General features: G+C 41.9%; 1 protein-coding gene across 8 annotated transcripts in view; it reads left to right on the top strand.

Annotated features, from left to right (window-relative positions):
• The window catches only part of ELAVL4 (ELAV like RNA binding protein 4), a 90,229-nt gene that overhangs the window by 32,998 nt on the left and 42,014 nt on the right, over positions 1–15,217 (top strand). For 7 of the 8 annotated variants that reach the window (XM_038558078.1, XM_038558081.1, XM_038558082.1 and 4 more), the window contains one exon: positions 5,136–5,376. In XM_038558078.1, the coding sequence (XP_038414006.1) occupies positions 5,136–5,376 (241 nt within the window). Of the gene's footprint in view, positions 1–2,138; positions 2,189–5,135; positions 5,377–15,217 lie in introns of all 8 variants that reach the window. The other variant, XM_038558084.1, reaches the window with a different exon arrangement.

Below are 15,217 nucleotides of genomic sequence, written 5' to 3'. Positions count from 1 at the left end.
CGGGATTGGGCAGGTAATTGGGGTTATCAGAAAGGACCTGGGGTTCTGGCAATAGAGATGCTCCGAAAGGGTTGGTTTTTTCAGGAGCACCCTAAGAAAGAGGCTGAACCTGGCCTCTGCTTCTTACCTCCCTCCACAGAGATAAATGACCCTGAATAGCGATCCAGCAGCTGCATGTGTGAGGCCTTCCCTCTTGCTTTTGTTGTATATTTTGCCGGAAAAAAAAATGGTGAGAGGGGTGAGGTTAATGTGTTGAGTGTGAGTAATTAGTCATTCAAACCATTGACATTTACAATGACAGGATTTGAGTGCGTACGTTATTGTGCACTGCTCTAATAGTTTATCCCTGAAATTTTCTGCCTGTATAATGTTTCTTAAAATATATCACAGGAACATAAAAGATTTAATGCAGTGCTTTGTACAACCATTAGAATTTGACGTCAACTGAACCTCCTCAATGCTCTATCCTGGATGCTCACTGTAATTCTGTTCTTAATTGCCATTCAGAAGAGGGAAGGAGGGCAAGTCAGGGGTTTGGAACCTGGTCAGCTGCAAAGTTGGCCATGTGACCCACACAGACTGTTTCAAGAAAGTACATAGGCATACTTGAGTAACTGATACATTTATTTGCAATGAAAATTGTGCTGTTAGAATTTCAAAGGCTTGGGGAAGGAAGTGTTCTGGTCTTGCTGAGCAGCCTCCGTTGCTTATTGGAGGATATGCTTTCCTGCTAACACACATTTACCTCTGGTCTGTTTCCCAAGTCGAGATTACAGGTGTCCTTCCTTTTAGATGTGTCATTAACCTTAAAATATTATAGTTTTGTATTCTTGAGTTTGATATCTTTAGAGCTTAGCAATTTCTCTTATTTTCCAAGTAATGTTTTAAAATCCTCTTGGTTCACTTGTGTGTCAGATTTCATCCTGACATTTGCTATTTCTGATTCCTTTTTAAAGCCTGTCTTGTATCTGGGATGTATCATTAAGACCAATGAGGGGTCTTATTACATAATGTATGTTAACACATTTGCAAGTATTTCTCAGCTTTAGAATGGTACGTGTTTATTGAGCAAACTCTGTGCATGTGTGTATTTTCATCAGTTCTTTCTGAATACACAAAAGGATAACTGTGTAGTGTGTGTGAACTGCAAAGAGATCTCCATTTCCATAAACCAAGAATGACTTGGCCTAATTTATAGGTTTGGTCAGTGGAAGTAGCTTGGTACTGAATGTTGCATCTCATGGATTCTTTTCAGAGGTTTGGGTCCAATTAAGGTTGGCTGACCTATGCATGGGGCTCAACTCCAGGAGTCGGCGTAATTTAGGAAATCCACATAAGATGTGAGGAGACCAGAAAGCTGGTTGGGGAACTGAAATTACTTTGCTGTGGACTTGGTACTTCCTGGGCTTCTCTGGAGCAGGGAGGCCTGTGAAATGTTCACATGGATGAATGCTGGCTTTCACCACACATGTCTGTGAGGCCAGCATCCAGTGAAAAAAAGATGAAGCCGGCTCTCCAGTGACCTTTAATAGTCCTGGTCCCATAAAGTCTCAGCATGCTTAGGTATGACTTACATTCTTCATACTCCAACATTAATGCCCAAAAAGCTGCCTTGGTGCAGGATATTTTCTAAGTGTTTGTGCGGGAGCCATAGAAGGGTAACCTGAGAAAGATGGAGAGCAGGGGGCAAGCTTTACAAATTGTGGGACTGGCTTTTTTGCCATAAAATCAAAAGGTAACATTTGGGTACTCCGTGCTTCTACCAGCCCAGCATCCTGAGCTGGATAAATTCTGTTTTAAAGTTCCTTATCAAGTTGGCAGTGTTTCTTGTATTTGTTGCCTGGACACCTGACTTAGTGAAGCAGTGAGACGACATAGCAAATGAAGACACTGCTCAAACCCAGGAGGCCCAGCAGTTGGGCAGAGCAGAAACCTACCTCCCAGCCAGGAGCTGTGATGATGCTCTACGCCATCATCTCCATTAGCGTGTGCCTCCCTTGGGCTCATCTCCCTCATGTTTTCCTGGACAGAGCAGCTGAAGAGGCTTTGTTTGGGTACAGCTTCTATCAGTGCCGAGAAGAGCTTGATTTAAGATTCTTCTCAGAAACCCTTTGTTTTCTCCTTGCTGTCTGGACCAGCCTTTCAGAATCTCACAGTTGACCTGAATCCAAGAAGTTCTGATGATGTGGTAAGCGGAGCCACTTAAGTTACTTACATGATGGTAAAGAATCTTAGAAGCTCCTCACCTTCCTCAATCTGCCTTATTTCCCTGACTCCTCTTGAGACTTTTTTTTCTCTCTCTCTCTCTCTTTTGGTTTCATTTCCCATTTGTGATCATGCAGAAAAGGAAACAATTAGAGTAACACCTATGTAGGGCATGATGAAGAATAATAGTCATAATGTCTCCAGGCATTTATTCTGAAGAGAAACATGCAAGGGAGGCTTTATTCCAATTTACAAAGAGGAAACTGAGGCTCAGAGTATTGAAGTAGCCTGCCTGAGATCACATAGCTAATAAGTGGTAGAACTACAGGTTTTTTGTTTTTTAAAGATTTTATTTATTTATTCATGAGAGACACAGAGAGAGAGAGAGAGAGACACAGGCAGAGGGAAAGCAGGCTCCCAGGCTCCCAGGCTCCTGGGATCACAACCTGAGCTAAAGGCAGACGTTCAACCACTGAGCCACCCACGCACCCCTAGATCCACAGTTTTAAGTCAGCTGTTACCTTGACTAAAATCCTATTCCTTTTTTTACTTTATCCCTTCTGCTTCAGTGAGAAAATAAGCAAAAATCAAAACAAAACCAAAAAAAAGTATCTAAGTATTGATGAGGATGTACAGCAACTGGAACTTTGATACTCTGCTGGTGGGAGTGTAAGTTGGTGCCACTATTTTAAAAGGATATTGACAGTGTCTACTACATAGAATATACATCTACTCTGACCCAAAAATAGACTCCCAGGAATATTCCTAACAGAAATGTGTGTATATGTAAACCACAAGACATGTGCATGATGTTCATAGCAGCATTATCTATAATAATTAAAAACTAGAAACAACCCAAATGTCTATCAACAGAAGAGATAAATAAAATGTGATATTTTCATACAATGGAATTCGCTACGGCAGCGTAGAGGCAAAACCTACCACCGTATCTAACGACATGGATGACACCCAGAAATAATGTGTGAAAAGACATAAAAGAGTACATATTGTGTGATTCCATGTATATAAAGTTCAAAAGCAGATAAAAAAATCTATGGATTAGAAGTCAGTTACCTTTGGGGGATGGTATGAATGATGGAGATGGGGACACAAGAAAGGCTTCTGGGATGCTAGTCATGTTCTATATCATGAGCTGAAAGGTGATTACTCAGGTGTGAATTGTGTTCTGTTTATAAATATTCTTTGAGTTGTACTCTTAAGGTTTGCACACTTTACATGTATATAAAAGTGCTTATACCCCAGAAATTCTCTCAGCAGCTAAATGGTGATAATAATGGAAGCTGCTAGTTATCAGAAGTCTGCTAAGCCTTCCTTTCCTCATCTGTGGATGTAGAGAATATTAGAATATGCCTCACTGACTTTTTGTGAGGACTTAGTGAGAGAAGCCATGTCAGACGATTGGTAGAGTGACTTTAATGACTATCAGTGATGATGGACTACATTCCCACTACTACTCAGGGGCTTTCTTGTAAGATGGGTGGCCTTGTTCCCGTTATTCAAATGAAGAAGACTAAGACTCCTAGAGTTTCAGTCCCTTACCCAAGGTCACACATCTAGTGAATGGCAGAGCATGATTCCATCTTTAAGAATTGACCAATGTCAGAGGTGATGGAGGTCATATCATGAAGGACGAATAATAGATGATGATAGGAGAGAGTGGAAATGTGGGACTGCTGAGTTGCATTGGGGCCATGAAAACAGGGTTCAGACCCAGACTCTGCCCGTTTCTCGTGATGCCAGAATTCATTGGATGTCTCTGGAATTCATCTCAAACATGAGTTTTGAACTAGATTTTATTTCCTTAAGTGCTTTCTGGTGTTGCAGTTTTGTGATTCTCCATGTTTGTCATGCCACACAGGACCTCTTCATAACCAGGCCCATGATATGAGTTCAAATCCATTTTCCATGTAGAGCTTTAATCCAGCCTCATCTTCTCAGTACTTTCCCTGAATCCCATCCTGTGAAGCAGGATTATTGGCTCCCCTACTCCATGACCATTGTCCTCCTGGGAGCCTGTGCCTGTGTCCTCAATAGACTGTAAGCTCCTGGAGGGTAGAGACTAAGATTTATTTATCTCTTTTTGTTTCCCCCCATACATGCTGCCTGGAACAGTTCACACATTTGTGGCAACTTTTGTTTAATTAACTATTTGAATCCAAATTTAATTTAAATTTAAACTATTGACTTTTTGAGTAAAGTCTAAGAGGGTAGCCTCAGGCTGTGCTGGATCTAAGGTGGAGACCTAGAGAGAACTCTTCCTTTATGTTTTTTATTTTATTAGAGGTCCAGGAGAAACAGTAATAGAGCAATTAAGGAGAAAAATCATTAGATGACTTCGTAGCTCCCCAGCATGTGCTTATGAAATCTGAAGTTTGATCAGTGCTTAAGCATCAGTGAAAGTCTAAGCTCTTCCCATATGGAACGGCCCCACTTAATTTAATGTCATTTTACTTTATGAGATAGTTAATAAACAGGTACTGTATTTGATCTTGTGAGCATAGCCCTCTATATTTAGTTTTTCAGCTTTAATGGAACTATAATTTTAATCATGATTATTACTTTACATTTTAATTATAATTTGGTGTGGCTTAAGTATACATTTCTGAGAGTGATTGTGTAATGAAAACAGGAATTAGCTTTTCATTAACAAAATAATGGGAGAGTTCCCACTGCATTCTAGTCTGTGTTCAAAATCTATGGGCTGGCCTAAAAATAGCAAGGGGAGTTTAACATTTTGGTTAAAAACATGCTTCTAAATTGGCTGTGTTCACAACCCAGTCTCTTTTGCTCCATCTTGCTTTATCTTGTTCTCTTTCTTTTCAAAATGGAAAATAAAATCTTGAAAGAGACTTTAGTTGTGTCTTTGAGATTTCAGGAGACTTATTTTTATTATTTTTATTTTTATTTAGATAATTAGCACCATGGAGCCACAGGTGTCAAATGGCCCGACATCCAATACAAGCAATGGACCCTCCAGCAACAATAGAAACTGTCCTTCTCCCATGCAGACAGGGGCAGCCACAGATGACAGCAAAACCAACCTCATAGTCAACTATTTACCCCAGAACATGACCCAGGAGGAATTCAGGAGTCTCTTTGGGAGCATTGGTGAAATAGAATCCTGCAAACTCGTGAGAGACAAAATTACAGGTATGTTCTTCTTCAATGTTCTAGGATTAGGATTAGCAGCTGCATTGTTCCATTAGCTGTACAGACCTCAGCGGAAATGTACACAGAGGTGGATGCATCTAGTGTCCGCTATGTGTGCCTGCATTCAAGGATGGCATGGGTCCACAGTTGTAAACTCACATGTGTGTGTGCAACCACATAAGACCAGACCGCAGATTGAAAGGACTGGGAAGCAGATGAGGATGTTGGAGCTTCCTTGAGCTTTACTTTTTGTGAACTAATCCTTTGTTTTTATCCCCTTTTATTCTCAATCAGCCACCCCTTCCCTGTGTTCTATAGTTCTCTGTTCTGCCGTCGGCCCTCCCTGTACTCCACACGAGTTTTTATCTATTCCTTTATTCTCAAGCATTTGGTTTATGTGTGTCCAGTGTTCTTCCATGTGTCTGAGAGAGTGTTTTAAAGGGGGGGGGGGTGTTGTGGACTTTGGACGGAGATCACCACTGCCCATTGTCCCTGGGGAGAAATACACTCTAAGGATAGCAGATTATTCTGGAATAAAACTACTCCAGTAGGAAGGAGAAGCTTAGTGAAGGTCTGCAGTTGAGGTATTTTGTTTTGTTTTGTTTTGTTTTGAAGATACTCTGTGAGAAGCCAGAGACTTTTTACTTGAACGTAAAACAATACCCAAACAACTTCAATACTTGAAATTTTAGCTTCTAATTTTTTTCCTTATCGACAACCATTTGTTGAGGACCTAATGTTTGCCAGACACTATGATTCTTTGGGGGGTAACATTCTCCTGTAATTTCTTTCAAAGTGAGACTATTTTCTTGGAAAACTGCTGGGCTACATTGTGATGGCAGTGCAGCCACTGCTCTCTGGAGCTCCACTCCTAAAATAATTCACACTCAACGGAGTATTGGACATTTTTCAGCATTGACTTTTGTTTCCCTTTCGGTGGACAGTTTAAGTGATGAGCCTGTATTAGAAAAAGGAAACTCTACCATTAAAATAGGAAGATATATCATGTTGGTTTTAAATAGGGAAATCCAGCATACATGTGTGCGTGTCGCTATATGTGTTCTTCTGCTTCGCTTGTAAATCTGTCTCCCATATAAATTAAGGCACTTTGCAAAATCATGAAACTAAAATAACTTGAAAATAAAAGTCATATAACCCTCCAAACATGATTTCCTCATCTATAAAATTGGAAAAGGATATTTTTCTCAAAGGGCTTATTGTGAGGATGAAATGAGAGACCGGATATACACGGTACTGCCTAGCGTACCGTCCAGTGCCTAGCGGTCTCTCAGTAATCGGGAGATGTTACTATTACAGATACAGGTAGTAGGTTACAGGGAGAGTGGCTGAACAGAGAAATCTTATCAAGGTCTCCAAATAGGGCCAGGGCTTTGGTGATTTTATCTGAGAGCGCCGGATCATTCATCCTTTAACAGAATTGCCTGTGCTCTCAGAGAGTCAATGTTTAGATTTCTGAATAATCTTTATATAATAGGATGATAATTCAAACAAAATTAAAACCAGTTAACCATATGATTCTTCCTCCCACTCCTGTATAGAAAATGTATTTTTGGTGTAGCCTTACCTTCTAAATAGGGACTCTGCCAGCTATATTAGTGAACATTATTAATCACCTTTTCAAAAGAATTCCCTTAGAACTGTAGTGAGATTTTTGTAAAGTACTGATTCATGGTGTTGTTCCTTGTTTTCTAAAGACACATGTTTAAACAAGCAGATTCCTTTACTGAAAGAATGCTAATTTGGTAGTTCACCGAGTGGATTTGAATAGGAGTGACAGCTTCGAAGACAGCCTTTAATTTGGTATACAAAACCAAAATTGTCAACTTTGGTTTGTTTAGCACCCTCTCCAGCACAAGCAGAGACATACAGTAGCATCTGAGCTTAAAGAAGAAGCTTATGGGTTGAGAGCAGAAATATAATTCAGGCACAAATTTATAATTATGCATTTTTTTAAATTTCAGACAAAAAATTTTTTCTATTTGCAGAGAACTTATGAGAATGAGGCAAGGAAATATAGAGAGACCAGAGATATTTGCCCTCATTTGGTAGCAGTGTTTAATAAAAGTAGAACTTGTGGTTGTAAAGAGCGCTTATTAAATTCTTCATTTACACTACCTAATTAATTCTAGCATTTTAAATTAACAGTGAAACTGGTCCCTGCTGTACCATTCCATAGATGCAGCATATTTCCTCCATCCACCAGTTGTTCAGGTTTAATTGACTACGCTAAAAGTCAGAGAAGGAGGGAGAGATTAGGGCTGTGGGGAGGTGGGGAAGGAGTGAGAATCGCTCTAATGGAAGACCGTCTGAGGCCTACATTTGGTGGTAAGTGGTAACACAGGCTGGGAGAGGTGAGGTGTAATACCAGGCAAGTTGAAAGGCTGCTGCTGGTGGTTCAGAAGTCAGGGTGAATGACATCATAGGTATTTTTGTTGCCCTGATTTTTAACATCCCAGTCCCCCCTGTTCCTCCAACACCTCCTACAGATCTCAATACATCTCGATCCTGTGAAGTTTACAAGGAGTTCTAAATATCTAGTGGGAGGATCGGGGGGGTGGGAAGTGGTGAAGAGATAAGAATTCAAGATTAAGATTTTCCAGCCCAAACCACTCCCTAAGAGAATGGATTCCCTTCAAAGGTTCCAGCTTAACAAATGAAGAGAAAGAGAGACTTTGAGAGGAAGAGGAGAGAGAGACTCATTGATGCGTTGCATGTAGGCTGGGTTCCCTCCTGGCTGTGGCTTGTCAATGAATTCTCCATCTGAGAACACATAGAGGAAGTTTGGGCATGGACTTAAATGTTTGCTGCTAAGTGCATAATTGCTATTATTTAGCAAGTACTTACTCTATCCTAGTTACTTGCTAAGCACTGAACATACCTGAAACAGCCTCCATTTTCTTCAGTGAGGACACCGAAACTTTGTGAGGTCAAGTAACTTCCCCTGGTACAGTTGTTACCAAGTGGTAGAGCTGGGGTTCAACCCCATATTGGAAAAGCATGATCTTATGGAGAAGTGCGTGCAGGATGCCTCTGGCTGTGTTAAGTGAAGACCCCCGCCTAACCCTCAGCCCATAACCCAAGGAAACATTGTGATCCTCTGAGTAGCAGTTGCTGGCCACCCTCTGGAGGGTCTACCCAACGCACCACGCCTTTAAACTAGACTCCTGTGTACAACGGGATGCCGAGATAACAATATTTATCATCCTCTGGGGATACAACTCAGCCTTCGGAGTAGAACCAAATTTACTGAAAGTGCCAGGTTTAAGAATCTGTTACAGTGTTTTTGAACATCTCTGTTATTTATCTTCTCAGAGATATTAGATTTTCTTTTTTCCAATTGAGAAAGGACACTTATCAGGATAATCTAGGTACCAGGGAGAGAAAACACGTCTCCCAAGTTGCTTCCGTGTGCAGCTGTGGCCACGTGAAGCCATGTTCTTCATTTTTTTCCTTCATCCACCTGCAGCCTCTACTGCTGGAGAGAAAGGGAAGTGGTACGTGGGCCACAAGCTTTGTGCGACCTCGAAACTCAGGCAAGGAAACACCAAATCCCTGATAGAAATTATATTATTCCCGTGAACTGCAGAGAATTGAATTACTTTCTAATTTTTAATTTCGCTGCCTTTCTGTTTTTTTCCAAGCTTTGAGATTGCATTACAGATGCTCCGTGTTTTAGGGGAGGAAACTTGGCTTAGGTGGGAGGATACAGTTAGGTGGCTCAGGGTGTCTCTTAAAGCCAGCAGAGCTAGAATGCTAAATTACATTTTAATAATTGTCGATCTTGTTATCACCCCTCTCCCAAAGGAACAGAGAAAGGAGGAAAAAAGTAACAAAAGAAAAAATCCCCAGAAATCAGTGTACAACAGTTTGATCTGCCTATCTAGAGTGTGTGATGATTTGCATCACAGCAATCAAAAAGAATTATATTTTTACTTGATGTGACTCTTCATGTGCCCATGCAGTGTCATTTTTTTGATCCATTTCATGTAGGTGAGAGCTCTCAAGGGAGGGTTTTGAGGACAGAGTGGTCCAAACTGGACATTATCCATTATAAAGCTGAATATGTGGAGTGACCTGGATTTGGAACAGGTTGATAAAGGAGTGGGGTCTGTGTGAGCTGGAGCTGCGGGCAGAGGTTTGAAAGATAGGGTTGGGATTTAGGTAGAGGGAAGAAAACCAACAGTAAAGAGCTAAATTTCCAGTCTAAGAATGAAAGCCTTTCTTATTCTTTCGTGCTCTGGACCCGGGAGGTAGAGCTGGGACATGGCTCTTTGGAAGCAGCGATCCAACGTGAAGCGGCACTGCCAGGTGAAGTTAAGCATAGTGAAAAACGAAGCTAAGACAGCACTTCCTAAACCTCTCCTCTAGCCCATTCTTTCATTTTTTTCTTCATAAGACATGTCTTTGGCTTAATTAATGTTCTCATTCAGTGGAGAAAGCAGGACAGGCAAAAAAAGAGCTTTCACTGCTGTGGACATCAGGGTGAATGCTTTGCCACCACTTTTGTATCTGGAATCACATCTCTAATTAAAGGAACCAACTCTGTTTTGATTTGGTGACACTGGGTAACTTATGTTCTTTCTCGGATTTGTGAAAATGCTCTTAATCTCATGTGTCCCTCTCAGTGGGTGACGTGTGGGCCAGGGACTACGGCAGCGGGGAGGGCGAGGGCGTGGGGAGGGGCTGGCAGGGGGCCTAGGCCAGGAGGCACTACGTGGAATATAGTCTCTTGGGTTGAAGACGGAAAGGAGGCTGAGGGCTGTGGATTGCTTTAGTTACCTCGTATACCTTCAAGGAACTGGATTTACAGGACACCACGGGAATTTGATTGAGTTTTACTTCTGAGGTAACTTTATAAAACAATAAAAGACCCTGAAAAATTCTAAATATGAAAGTGCTTTTAATTCACTCCTAAAATGTGAATTCAGCCCTAAGGTGCGTTTATTGGCATGCTTTCTTACGTCAGCCAGCAAAGACAAATAAAAATAATAGCACCAGCTTTTGCACATTTGTGTGCACCTTATGTGTGTTCTGGGCACTATATTAGAGGCTTTAAACAGAGCAGCTCCTTTAAATAGTAAATTGGGATTTCTTGGAGACTCATAATAATAGCCAGTGTTTATGTGCACGTACTATGCACTACTGCTGAGATCAGTAGGTGGAATTTCATGTAATGCTCAAGTCGGTCATTTTATAGGTGAAGAAAGTCGGATTTAGGAATGAGTGAGTAATTAGCCCTAGGTGACTTCCTTCTAAGTAGGGGAGCTGGGACTTGAACCCAGGACTATCTAATTGTGAGTTGCCCAATTTGTAGTTTATCTTTGACAGTTTCTCGAAAAATACTCAACTGATTTCTCCCCTTTACAAACCAACGCAGCTTATATTATATTACCTAGGGAATGAAAACTTTTAATTCAGGGAAAACATAATTCGAATTCAAAATCTTTGTGTTGGAAAAGAGCGTACTATGCATTACAAAAAAAAAGTACCAGTGGTTTGTTCTGTTCTTGGTGATAATTTTTTTCAAGATTTTATTTATTTATTCATGAGAGACACAGAAAGAGAGAGGCAGAGATACAGGCAGAAAGAGAGGCAGGCTCCCTACAAGGAGCCCGATGCAGGACTCGATCCCAGGACCCCGGGATCATGCCCTGAGCCAAAGGCAGGTGCTCAACCACTGAGCCACCCAGGTGCCCCTGGTGATAAATTTTTTTAAGAAGATTACATTTTATCTAAATTCAGTTTGCCAACATATAGTCACCCAGTTGCCCTATCCCCCTGATTTTTTTTTTTTTAATTAAGCAGGTCACTGCTTACCTGAACAAGGAAAAACAGACTAAGAGTGGTTTTTAACTTCAGATTTTGTTTCTTCAAAAAATACCCTTCACTATGTTCCCCTTTTCTTTCTTTTGCAAGCACTGTATTAAAAATGGATGTTGCCTTAAAGTTAAGCATAGTGAAAACCCAGCCTCAATTATGCATAATCCAAGAAAATCCCAAGATATTGATTAGCTAAATAAACTTTTCTACATGCACATCAGAGGGATATCCACTAGTGATGGGAAGGGGAGAGGAAATAGTAGCCTTCATCATCACATTTTGCTGCTGACTTTGAAAACATGCTTGGTACAGTGCAATGTGTCCCTTGAATTTATAAGAAAATCAGGCAGATTTGCATCTGTCATTTTATTTGTCACCTCCCTGCAGTCATCTTCTATGAAGAAGGAAAGAATTTTGATTTGTTGACTTGTGGAGAAAAATGGATTCTTGTTGGGGTGAATGGAAAATAGTTATGGAGAAGATTTGGCAGCCTGGTGGAGACACAATGGGAGAACAGGGGTGTCCCTTATTAAGGGGAACTTGGAAAATGTCAGAATGTTAAGTAACGACAGTAGACCACGTAATTATTGTGCCTCTAACACACCCGTCAGGGCAGTCAGAGACCTCCCATCCTTTCTAATCAGGATAGGTTGGCAACCGAGTGGAGCCATGAGGGTTAGAATTTGTACAGGTACATTCTGCTTCTTTCCACATAATTCCTCTCTCAGGATGGCAGTAGTCAGGATTACAGACCAGGGATGGTTTCCTTTTGCCCCCTGGCTGTCTTCCCCTTCATCTCCCCTTCCCTATCAGATGGTTCTGCCCTGTTCCAAACTCAGATAACTGTAGGAAAGTATTCTCACTTCCCAGGAGAGATGTCTCAAAGGATTTTTACCTAGGATGTGAATCAGGCCTGGGTATTTTAAGGATTTTCTATTTCTGTACTTTAGCTGACTGTTTGGTTCGTAGGACCAATTCCCTGCTCACCCAGCCTCCCCTCCTTCCCCCAGTACATACATACACACCCCCCACACGCACACACTCCCTCCCTCATTCCCTCCCCCTTCTCTGGAGAATGACCTGGTTGATTGAGACTAGGAGCTAAGGAAGAAGGTAATGTCAAGTTGAAATTTCCACACATTATCTAAAAATGTAATTCATCAGCTTCAGGGTAGGAGGAAAGTGCTTTCTGAAATGTGTTAATGGGAAATTCATTTTTTTCTTGTCTTCTGGGAGGTGTGGCAGGGTGATTTCTCTTTTTGGTCTGGCTCCCCCCTCCTTATTCCACATCCTCCTTACTGCTCTTAACCGATGAACCCTGTATCTGTCTTTATGCCTTGTAAGAACTAAAGATCTTTAAGTTGCCTTTTTATTTTTTCTGCAGTCCTCAAATTGAGCTTTGATGGGAGAAGATATTTCTAGTTTGGAGAGAACATAAAATTCAGATAGAGACCATATATTTGTATAAGGCTTTTATATTTGTAAAACATTTTCAATCAGCCAACAGTATTTATTTAGTGTCTGCTCTCTCAGACCAAATAAATGTTATTCCCTTTCCTTCTCTTCTCTTAAATTCTGTATCAGGGTCTGTGAGGAAGCCAGAGAGGCTAAAACATAGTTTGTGCCTACATGTTGCTGCTGGCAGGGCAGGGATGGGGGAAGCCAGGACACATTATGGGGCCCTGCAGCAACCTGCAGGTCTGGGATGTGGACACATCACCTTTGCTATTTTGTAGAGGGTTTTGTTCTGTTGTGTGGGGATTTTTTTTTTAATTTTATTATTTATGTATTTGAGAGAGTGACAGAGTGCATGAGTGAGGGGAGAGGCAGATGGAGAGAGAGGCAGATTCCTCAGTAAGCAGGGAGCCCAATGCAGGGCTCGATCCCAGGACCCTGGGGTCATGACCTGAGCTGAAGGCAGATGCTCAACCGACTGAGCCACCCCGGTGCCTCTGTTCTGTTTTGTTTTTCACCAAGGTCCAAGCTCACCCTTTCTGACCTGCCTATTAATTTCATTAGCACAGAAAGACTCCTAACAGTGCAGTGAAGCTGGAGGGTTGACGGAAGGCCTGCTATGTGTCGGCTACAGGGCGAGGCACATCATGACATGCTATCTCACTGCAGCTGTGTGGCAGTCATGTGTAATCACTGGTATTATCTCCATTTTACAGATAAGGAGGCCAAGACTGAGAATCAGTTAGCTGGAGAGTGGAGTTAGATCTGTCTGGCTGCAAAGTCTACGGTCTTTCTCTTACCTTAGTACTCTGCCTCTGCTGAATGAACACGAAGACATCGGCTACTGGGGTTCAAAGGGGAACAAGATGATAGTGGGCTGGGGATCTCGGAACAAGTATCAAATAGGAGTGAGCTGGGATCTTGGTAGAGAGCAGGTTGGGGGAGACCGGTCGCTGAAGAGGCAGCAGCTGAGCCAAGTTTCAGACACCTCTCCAAGGAACAGTGAGTGGAACAGTCAGGACTATTCTGTGGGTGAGTGTTAGTGCCCCCTTTGTGTTGATAAAATAACTGAAGCTCAGAAAGGTTAAATAAGTTATCCAAGGTCACAGCTAATAAGCAGTGGGGCTGAGATTTGAACCCAAGTTTGTCAGACTCCAAAGTCTGTGTTTTTCTACTTTACTAATAAATAACCCGACCTAACGGGGAAGGAGGTGGACAATTTGCAGACTCTCCGTGGCGTCTAGGCCTTGAGAATCATTGTTTATCTTGCTGAGGTCAGTTACGTGTTCTCTCAGCGACTCTCTTTTCACCTCCTTCAATTTCTTGCTGACTTGTAAGTCTGGTTTTCTGCTTGGCCCTTGTTTTGTAGTTGATGTCTGGTGATACGTGAGGTCCCATCAGCATTAAGTGGATACAGCTAGTTAGGGTAATTACTCTAATTCCTAAGGCTGCTAATGGAATTTCCCATCACAAACATCTTGAATCAGATTAAATCATTTTACTGGTGGTATGGCTTAAAATGTATACTTAATCATCCCCAATATTTGCCATTTTTGTCTGTTTTCAAAGGCTTTTACTTTTAGTACTTCCTCTGACCCTGTTGAAATCACCAATATAGACAATGTCTGTACTCACTGCAAATGAGGCCAGTGCAGCCAAGGAAGACTGGAGTCAGGAGCACTTGGCTTCTTATTTTCCTTGCTCCTTCTTCTCTTTGCTCCTTCTTCTCTTTGCTCGTCGCCTGTCCTGACTCCTCTTTTTCTTTTTATTTATTTGCATGCCATTTGATTAAAAACGGATTTGAATTGGCTTTGTAAGATAGTACGGAAAAGAGATAGAATTAAAATAGCCATGGATTTTTTAAAAAGCCAGGTAGACCAAATTGTGTGTAGAAGAAATGGTAAAAGGAGAACGAGAAGGAAAAAGTAAGTTCAATGTGGCTAGGTGAGTTGTCCGAGAAGTAACAAACCACCTAGCCCAAGTTTTCTTTACATCAAGGGAAAATAGATGGTGACCTTGATCCCATTCTTAAGTGGTAAGCAGACCCCAGCCCCGGCCCCCCTCCCTGCCCCCACACTGACATTAGCCCGCAGATCTCCACGGAGACGCTTGCCAGCTATGATACAGGGTGGCATAGGGAGCCTGGAATCACATACAAAGAGTTTTCCTTTCCTCATCTTTCTTGCCTGAACCCATGTTGGATTGATTGACATGTTTTTGTTTGTTTGTTTGTTTTTCTGGCCAGGGCAGGCAGTGCCAGAGAGAAGCTGCCTGAGTGGAGTACCTGAGTTCATTGTTTTTGTAAATAATGTGCCAAAGGGGGTGTTCTGAATTGGGCTTCCTCACTTGCTGCCCTGAACTGAGGTATCCCAGCTTCAGTCTTCCCCGGCCCCTCACAGCCTGGCGCAGGGCACGTAGGCACTTCAGTCCTCTGCTTCCATCTCCCTGGGAAGGGTTCCTGCAATGACTTCTGGTGGGTTCCCCGCTGCCCGGGACTCTGAACTGGATGGCAAACAGGAAAATCAAAGGTGACTCTCACTTCTTG

This window comes from Canis lupus, chromosome 15 (genome assembly GCF_011100685.1).
Source record: "Canis lupus familiaris isolate Mischka breed German Shepherd chromosome 15, alternate assembly UU_Cfam_GSD_1.0, whole genome shotgun sequence".
NCBI lineage: Eukaryota > Metazoa > Chordata > Mammalia > Carnivora > Canidae > Canis > Canis lupus.
Note: the sequence above shows the minus strand (reverse complement) of the source record. Positions and strands in the feature narration are given on the sequence as shown.